Genomic DNA, 10,000 nt, shown 5'->3' on the forward strand with positions numbered 1-10,000 from the left:
ACCAAGAGGGAGTCGCATTCTCATTGGATACCGTAGACCTGCCTCCCGAACTCATTTATGTGTAAGGAGTGAGTGATTGACTTTATCAGTCCAAGGACATCATTCATCTGCAAAGGGGGGAAGTTTGATCCTCTTTCTCACGGATCCCACTAACAGGAGTTTCTCACCCCCTGCTCGTCCGAGCCTGGGACTATTACCTGCAAAGATTTTCATTATTTTTAGCGTGAACTGTTCACTTTATTAGATGTTCTATGTTAGTTTGGGCGCTTTTCTTTTATTTCGTTTTTTTTATTTTATTTTACCGCATGCGTGATTTAACTTTCTGCTGTTAAATCTGGGGTTTCAATTTTCCATTTCTCTTTTTCATTCTTTCATTTTCTTGGTCGAGTCCCTTCACTATGCTGCTCGATAGTGGTCCCCAATTTCCATCGCTCGGAGTTGGAGGCTTCGGAACGCCGAGACACCATGAACTCGGGAATCGAGAGCCCGGACTCGGGCTCAATCCTTTCACGGACTCGTCCCATTCAACTGCATTTAAAATCAGCTCCGTTACACACGATATCGCCCCGAGCCAGACATCGGCTTTTACCCCGCAAGCTACCGGATACGCAGCTGCGCTCGGGCACCACCATCACGGAGGGCAGGTCGGTTCTTATGGAGGAGGCGCATTTAACTCCACGCGAGATTTCTTGTTCCGAAACCGGGGGGACTCGACGGCCAGCAGCGCGCAGCACGGGATCTTCGCAGCTTCAGCCGGGAGTCTCCACGCACCCCCGGGAATCTCGGACAACCCGGGCCACCTTCTGTTCCCAGGACTTCACGAGCAAAGCGTGAGCCATCCTTCTCCTGGAGGACACGTTGTGAACGGACAAATGCACATTGGTTTGCGCGGGGACCTTTTCGGGCGCCCGGATCCGTATCGCCCTGTACCGAGTCCGCGCGCGGATCCGTACGGCGCCGCACCGCTTCACAATTATAATCACCCCATAAACATGAACATGGGAATGAACGTACCCACGCACCACGGGCCAGGCGCTTTCTTCCGCTACATGCGGCAGCCCATAAAACAAGAGTTGTCCTGCAAGTGGATTGATGAGAACCAAATAAACAGGCCCAAAAAAACTTGTGACAGAACTTTCAGCACCATGCACGAGATGGTCACGCATGTGTCCATGGAGCACGTCGGCGGGCCCGAGCAAAGCAACCACGTTTGCTACTGGGAAGACTGTCCAAGAGAAGGGAAATCGTTTAAGGCCAAATACAAACTAGTGAACCACATCAGAGTGCACACCGGGGAGAAACCGTTCCCCTGTCCCTTTCCTGGTTGCGGGAAAATTTTTGCAAGATCAGAAAATTTAAAAATTCACAAGAGGACTCATACGGGTAGGTTTCCATTCTTCTTTATACTGTAAGAGCTACATTTTGAGGGATGCAAAGGGAGTACATTAAGTGAAAGTTTTAAGGGTCCCTCCCCTTTCTATTATTTCTTGGCACAACACTTCAGGCTACAAGGCCGCATTATTTTCTTCTGGAGAAGCGAAATTAATTAATGGAAGGCACTGTTTTGTCTGAGTAACTGATAAATAAATAAATAAATAAATAAATATATATATATATATATATATATATATATATATATATATATATATATATATATATATATATATATATATATAAAAGCGAAATGAATTGATGGAAGACATTATTTGGTCTAAGCAGCTGTTTATTTATTTATACTATATTCTATTATTATGCAGGACATGTACTGATTTACTCTGCATAAATATGAAATAATAACAGTACCATTCGCAGGAAACAGGCATAGATCTTATGTTGGCAGGATATTTGTATATTTGTGAATGATCCTTTCTTTGTTATTTGCATAGCCACTCTTGACGTTTGTGACTGAAAGTTGTCAACAGAATGTCTGTTTGGTCAGTCCACGAAAAGAAAAGAAAAAAAAAGTGCGAAGTAGACAAATTATATTTAGTCTGATGGCCTCTGGATGAAGATGTGTCAGAATCAATGACCCGTTACTTCTGAGAATCACACGCAATGTAAAGCAAGCTGTTGGAAATGGCCACAGTTGGCAATTCGATTACACCGGGTCCCTGTTTAGCTATGAAAAACTTAATTTTACAACAGCAACATTAATGCAAGTTTTATGCGATCTTTAAATCAGTTTTTATAAGCCTATGAAACCATTTTAATTTTGCTGAATAAAAAAACAAACAAATCGGATTTCCATGTACCAACACTTCATAATACCTTTGGGTGTGAAAGCGATAGCCAGTGTGCTGTTCACACTGATTGCTTATTGCACGAAGTAATTCACTAGCCTTCGTGCATCATTAAACAGCCTCCTTTTAATGCATGGCCTACACTTTTGAATCCTATTGTTGACTCTGTGTTGTAGGCGAGAAGCCGTTTAAGTGTGAGTTCGAGGGCTGCGACAGGCGCTTCGCGAACAGCAGCGACAGAAAAAAGCACATGCACGTGCACACTTCTGACAAGCCCTACATCTGCAAAGTATGCGACAAGTCCTACACGCACCCAAGCTCACTCAGGAAACATATGAAGGTAACTGTGTTTTTATGTAACAATATTACCAGCACATATATTACTAGTCCAAGCTGAAAAAATATTATTCATGCACTGACTGTTTATTTCCTTTTTTTTTATATTGCTAATATATTTGTAATAATTGTACTATTATGCTATACCCAGACATATTCAATCTAAATGGTACATGCACACTTTGCAGGCACGTATGCATTTATAGCACATTGAAAAAAAATGCAATAAATTAATGTTGTTCTCAAAGGTCCACGAGTCACAAGGTTCGGAGTCGTCTCCAGCAGCCAGCTCTGGGTACGAGTCCTCCACGCCGCCAGTGCTGGTTTCAACGAACTCAGAAGATCCAACCAAAACGCCTGAAACAAGCGTGCAAAGCGCACCAGCACACAGCGACGCATTAGCGCCCAACTTCAACGAATGGTACGTTTGAAGATCCGACTAGACTCTTAATGCGGACCAAAAGGTTCAGGCAACCTTTAAAAACAAAACAACACTATTCACACCACAGTGAACAAAATGACAGTGGAACAACACGAAGAACTGAGAGTTCGCCACAGCAGGCCTCGTCCGTTCTCAGGATCCAAAATCTGACTTTTATTCCGAGATCGAAGGAAAAAAAAAAAAAAACAATAAATAATTACAATTTCTATGAATAAATACAAAAATGTTTTGGGTTTAGTTTTCAGATTACAGATAATTATTTTATTTTTAATTTTATGTATTTTATCAAAAGTTTATTTTAAAAATAAACAAAACTGAAATCATATTTCATGGTGTTTTTATATCGGCGATGATCGCGTCGCTTTTTGATTGTTTAAAACTCCAGACAGTCTTACGAAATGTGCCAAAGTCTTCGTCTTGAACTTGAACAAGAGCAGCAACAAGATTAAAAAAGAAAGAAAAGAAAATAAGTATATAGCCTAATCGTGAATGTATTTCCTTGTTTGATGGAGTCGAATCTGTTTGTCCACGTCTGTTTTGAAATGGAGAAATGTGGTAGTACGATTGTTACCTTTGAACTATGATATTGCCTTTTTTTTTGTTGATAACGATGTAAATACATATCCATGATGCCATATTTATCGATTTGTAATTTAATTATCGGCAGAAAAAAAAGAGCCGAGGTTTAAATGATATTTATGGAAATGTTTTCTAAACAGATTGTACAGTGTTGAGTCAGAAATGGACCAGCTTAACATTGCAACAAGGTCATAGACTCTAAAAGCTTCCTTGACGCGATTGTAACTTTTTTTTCTTTTTTTTTTTTAACCAATAAACGTGTCTTATCTGGATCAACAAATAATAATTATGAATATATTGAATTAACTTTTTTTCCTAAAGTTTATAGTATTGTATAGACTATTCCAAGTACTTTGTGCTCTAAAAGGACTGATAGAGCGAGCAAACAGGCAAAAAAAAAATCTTATGTGACTGATAAATGGATATAAAGCGATAATTACATTTGTGTATTTTTTAAACTCGTGATAGGGAGGATATTACATTACCATAAGGAAATATAAGGGACAAATTGGAGAGGCAAATTTTCCCAGTGATTTACTCTTCACCTTTCGATAAGATTCTCAGCTGTTTTCTAAAACAGCATTTAAATAAAAAAAAAAAAAATCCAGTAACATATTTAGTGTTAAAACAGAAGATTCCCAGTGCGAAACCCAGCCATATGAGTCAATATACTGTAGTATTCCACTTTTGATGGTTACAGTACTGTATGTTTTATGTTTCCAGCCAGAACTGTCAAAACAGATTAAGTAATCGCAAATAAAACTTTTTTTTTTCTGTCTGTCAGTTTGCATTGCTTTAAATTGTAGGCTAGTACTTCTGTGAATATAAGAGTGTTCGTTATGAGTGCTGTCGTGTTACATATGAAACAGTACACATTTGCTCGTTTTTACGTGAATGACATTTCCAGTTGAATTATGTGTGAAACAACATTTTGAAAAGTAAAAAAAAAAAAAAAAAACGTGTTTTTAAGGGGGACATTTTGTTATAGTGATACCAAGAATTACAGCATTGCATTGTGTTTGTTTTTAGGAATTAAATCTTATGCATTCACAGATTTATTGTGCTTTCGACTTCAGACCACCAGCAGTACTTTTGAAAACGAACTGTATTCATGCAGAAACCTCGCAAGTACAGTGATGTATTATGGAATACTTTTATTTAAATAATGTAATAAATATGTTTTATAAACTATTTTCTATATCTTAAAAAAAACAAGAAAGAAAAGCCTATTTCAGTTACCCTTTCTGTATCAGCCGTGAACTCAGCAAATCTTGAATGTGACGTTGTAAAACCTGAAGACATTATTCCTGAAGTGCAAATGTATCAGTAAGAAACTGTCATTGTACCACTATAGGGGACAAGCAATGCGATTTCAGAGAGCCGATCAGTCATTTAGCAAACCATGAGAAACATGTAATATTCCAGCAGCCCTGTTGCTTGTGGTTTTGTTTGTTTGACAAACTATAAATCAGAGGGGGAAAAAATGTGAAGTTTTGAATACGATTAAAGAAACGATTCAAAATGTGACCAATGCCTGAATTCATCTCTTCTATGATTTTGTTGCTGATCGGATAGTAACAGATCTAAACATCTTACTCTAGGAGCTGCTCCGTGTGTTGTGTGAGTGTGCTTGCAGTACTTGAACTTGGCAGCGAGTAAGACGCCATCTTAGCATCTCGCTTCTTAAAGGGGTGGAACAAGTTTTTACTGTCTACACACAGAGCGCCGGTTTTTAGTTTCCCTTTAACGTGACGGTAACAGAGAAGTGTGGAGATCATGCCTAGACCTTTAAATAGGTTCTGTGGGAACATAAGTTTCATTTAAGGCCTTAACCTTCTGGCAGCGTAGACCTTGAGCAGTGTTTTTAGCAATAATGCACGAAACCAAGCGGGAATAATAACAAATTATATATATGGTATTTAGCATCTATTAGCATGCTGAAATATTGAGCACCATCAAGCTATTTCTAAATATGGCCTTGTCTGTTTGAATGATATTTTGCAAAACACTAAATAATTAATAATTCATTATTCCAAAGCATGTTTTTCCATAGAATAACTTTTAAACAAATGCACGGTAATACTATTTTTGCACTGTCTTTATGCAACCACACACAGGTACTAATATGAATCATCATTAAGCATTGTTTACAGCTGTATTCTCTCTCTCTCTCTCTCTCTCTCTCTCTCTCTCTCTCTCTCTTTCTCTCTCTCCCTCTTCCTTTTTCTGCATGGGCAAACTGTTATTATTTCCCCCAATTCGATTTTCTCCCCGATTTTAAAAAAAAGAAAAGAGAGAGAGAAGTCGCACACTTTGCACACATGACGTCATAACATGGCGCCGTCGACGCCACTGAGTTTCAAGTGCTTACTGAACTTGACCAACAGACTCTTTTGTCGGATCTGATGTTAGAAACCAGACCCGTGTGTAGGCTCTGCGTATGGTGGTGAAAACTACACAAAATATGAACAAACGGCAAGATGAAAAGCCCTATAGATTTCGCCCCATGCCACAAAAAGAAAACCATGAAACCCGGCTTTCTGTGGCTACTCAAAAGGATTAGAAAGCTTTGGTAATCACGTGGTTGGAGTTTTGTACTGGCGAAGCAGTTGCTAGACAGAGGTCATGTAGAGCAATGCATTTTAAAGAACTGTATATAGTAGGCCTACAGAAATAAACCGTTTTAAAAAGATCGAATTTATTTCCTAGAAATGATTCAAACTCCTTATAGAAAAACGTTAGTGACTAAATCAATGGGTTGGTGTTTCACGGAAGATTTTCTATAGATATGTTTCTATAGATTTTTCTCTAAAAAAAAAAAAAAAAAAAAAGAAGAAGAAAAAAAAAAAGAATAGCTCCCGAGCAACAGCTTTCTGCTTCCCTGAAAACCTCATTCATTCTTGCATAGTTGCTGTCTAAGGAAGCGTAGAGTTATGTAAGAGTATAAACCGACACAAGCGCGTTTGTCACGAAAGTCTTTTTGCGATCTTAGTCAGTACAAGCTATCTGAATGACCTGGTCGAACATGCTCTGCTCTTCATTTCTATAAGCATTTCATGCGATCCACTAACCCAGTTTCCTCGACTGCTCCAACTCTCCTTAACCCCCTGTGACACACGCGTGCGCGCACTCCGTTAAATTATACAGTGGTGTCATGTGATTTTGAGGCGAGGGCGTTTCATATAGACAGGGAACACTGGGTTTGCTTCACTGTAACTGCAGTGTATGAGTTCATTTCTTTAATGTATCCGAAGCAACCGAGTATAATCGGAAATTCTTTGATTTAAAGAGAAAAAAAACTAGCCAACAAACAAACCAGTCAAAGTGCTCAAGGATCAAGTCATATGGGGCTTAAACTGAATACTGCATTTGTTTGCATATAAGCTGTTCTATTTGTAAGACATAATCATATACAAATGAAGTCCATAACACATTTCTATTCTTGGGTGAAGTTTATGCACATAAATAAAAAGCCAGTTGACCTATGTAAACTTTCAAGTAATGTCAGATCTTAAACCCCTTAATGTCTTATCTTGTTAATAATGATACATTTTTAATGTTATCAATTATTCAGGAAGCAAAGCAAATTCAATAAGAATGGTATATTGTTAAGGAAATATAGTCTGGAACACTCCAATGGGTCATGAGAGTTGAAAGGCTTGACTTGCTTTATTTAGCTTTATCTATTATTGATGCCTGTTCACCTAGAAGAAAAATGTTGAATAGGCAAAGGTCCTCATTGAATTTTGCAGGTGACGAGAGCCCATTTTAATGGTAAATACGAATTACAATAATTATTTAGTCTAAAGGTCGCATCAGTGTCTCTGGTTTTGGTTTTAGTTGATGAAATGATAATAAAAATTAATTATTTAGATAATGACTGACAACATCGATCAGCAGAAACAAACAAATAAATAAAATAAATGAATACATAAACAAATAAATAAACAAACAAATCAATCAATCAATCAATAATCTAAAGCCATTATGCACTGTTGGTTTTAAGGAAACTTTTAAAGGTTTTTTAGAGCCCTTTTAGAGATTACTTGTATGATTCGTACTTTCTCCTTTTAAAAAAAGGATTACACAAGTCTACTTTTTTTTTATATGTCTATGGACGTTAAAACATGTATTCATTGTGTTCACATAGACAACATAGTTCCATGTTCCAAATTATTTGCTTATTACACCCGAAGGCCCCTTTCAGGCAGCCATGCCTAAGATGTTGTTCAGCTTTGATGGTTGTTTCTTTTTAAAGGTTCTTTTAGATATAAAGACACTCCACAGTCCATATCCTAATTGTAATGTGATGACCCATCAGCTGCTTCGCCGTCTAGAAAATGAAAGGTTATGAACGCCAAGTCCAATGGCAGTCAGCTTTCACGTTTAAACATCTGCAGGTTTTCTTTCTTTCTTGACAAATCTATTCACCGGGTGTGGATGTTAATGGGTCTCCTGGGTGAATGTAGTGCTCTCTGCAATAAAGCACGTGTGTCCAACAGAGTGACTGTTTTGACATATTCATCCTAGGACGATGGAAAGGTTTAAAAAAAACTAAAAGCTATATTAATTTTCCATTACTATGTATATTCATAACTCATCATGAATGCTTGTACCATCTATCTATCTATCTATCTATCTATCTATCTATCTATCTATCTATCTATCTATCTATCTATCTATCTATCTATCTGTCTGTCTGTCTGTCTGTCTGTCTGTCTGTCTGTCTGTCTGTCTGTGTGTGTGTGTGTGTGTTTGTGTAGATAGATAGATAGATAGATAGATAGATAGATAGATAGATAGATAGATAGATAGATAGATAGATAGATAGATAGATAGATAGATAGAAGCATACCTCCAGTATCAAATATAACATACACTTTTTAGAATTAGGAAAGGACAGCACTGGAATGATGATTCTCTTAGACTTTGCATTAAAACCAATGTATGTAATATATTAACATTATTCAGCTGTAAAAGCCTAATTATATTTGAAGTGAGTGTATGTGCTTTGCTGAGCTGAATTACCAGGATAGAACAATCACAACGGCAGTCTCTATGAAAATTCATTAAAAACTAGCCATCAGGTGGAATGGGAAAAGCAATGGAGCCTATAAAACGTGTTTATTGCACAGAAATATGCAACCATTTGTCTTGTGCCTAAAATAACTTTGGAGACCATCTGTTTATGCTACACCTACCTGCTACATGGCTACATGGCTACATGAAGACCTTAGCTCACAAAGATTGTATAATAATTACTTATTGCAGCTATGCATCACAATTCTTTATCTATTTAAGGCTGATTAATTATTTCTATGACATAGATTTGTAAATGTGAGAAAAGCATCATTATGTCACTAATAACAAGGGTTTAGAGTCGTTTTAAATCCAAGTAGTCCAGTAAGGAATTGTTAAGTAGCAAATTAACAATGATAAACCTTTATTATTTTACTATGAACAGTATATATTTTAAACCAATAACCTACATGTTTACTGGTGGGAAAGCTCGAATTCAACCCATTTGAACAGTTTCTTACAAAGTGTTTTTTCTCTTATTATTATATAATAAAAGTGGATTATTAAAAAAGCATGAAAAATGTGTGGTCCTAGTCAATTGGATATTTATAACTTAGTTGTGAGCACAGATATAAATCTAGCATTAGTGTAGCGTTTTCTGCCACGGAGCCTCTATTGAAGCCGATGACATTTCTCTAAGAGTGTGCATTCATGGAGTCAAGCAGTACTTGTGACTTTTACAAGTAAGTAACTATTGATAAACTGCAAACATACATAATTTTCCACAAATTATGTGCCACTGATATCTTCTTTAAACCATCCAAAGTGTTTGGCTGAACATTGCACAGAATCACTTACTAATACTTCCTGTTTACCACCTGGACCCATTGTTTGATGGACAAATAACAACAAACCCAAGGTTACTACTTCTAAAACCTCTGAAAATGCATAAACCAGGCCCTTGTCATACAACCAAAGACCCACAGAATGCCTCATAGGTTTCACACAGCTACGTGTCTAGACCATTTCAATATTTATACATTATTAATAGAAAGTATTATGTTAAGTATTTTGCATGAACTATAGACCACAGAATCTACAAAACATAAGGTTACATATTCTGAGATTGTAGTGAATTAAGCTACAACATGAAAAAACTATACAAGCAAAAACTTAAAACCTGGAAAAAATTGTGTATAATTAAAATATGTGATTATTTAAGGCAAGTATTTTTTAAGAATTCATGCAACTGGGACCATTTATTTGTACTTTTTATCATTATTATTATTATTATTATTATTATTATTATTATTATTATTATTATTATTATTACTACAGAAAGACAAACACAGACGGACGGACGGACGGACGGACGGACGGACGG

General features: G+C 36.9%; 1 protein-coding gene and 1 long non-coding RNA gene across 3 annotated transcripts in view; one reads left to right on the forward strand and one right to left on the reverse strand.

The window, feature by feature from the left end:
• LOC310736754 overlaps positions 1 to 10,000 on the reverse strand; it is a 72,821-nt gene that overhangs the window by 25,455 nt on the left and 37,366 nt on the right. The gene's annotated exons all lie outside the window — the stretch shown is intronic.
• Positions 66 to 3,343, forward strand: zic3 (zic family member 3 heterotaxy 1 (odd-paired homolog, Drosophila)). The gene is made up of 3 exons (XM_083560047.1): positions 66 to 1,383; positions 2,417 to 2,580; positions 2,825 to 3,343. The coding sequence occupies exons 1-3, from the start codon at positions 399 to 401 to the stop codon at positions 3,005 to 3,007; spliced, it is 1,332 nt and encodes a 443-aa protein (XP_083416173.1). The 5' UTR covers positions 66 to 398; the 3' UTR covers positions 3,008 to 3,343.

This window comes from Silurus aristotelis, assembly GCF_946808225.1.
Source record: "Silurus aristotelis genome assembly, chromosome: 14".
NCBI classification, from domain to species: Eukaryota; Metazoa; Chordata; class Actinopteri; order Siluriformes; family Siluridae; genus Silurus; species Silurus aristotelis.

Excerpts from the sequence above, each read along its gene's own strand:
- zic3 (XM_083560047.1), top strand. The coding sequence starts at position 399 with ATGCTGCTCGATAGTGGTCCCCAATTTCCATCGCTCGGAGTTGGAGGC. Across the intron at positions 1,384-2,416 it reads TCACAAGAGGACTCATACGG|GCGAGAAGCCGTTTAAGTGT; the intron begins GTAGGTTTCCAT and ends TCTGTGTTGTAG. Across the intron at positions 2,581-2,824 it reads CACTCAGGAAACATATGAAG|GTCCACGAGTCACAAGGTTC; the intron begins GTAACTGTGTTT and ends TTGTTCTCAAAG.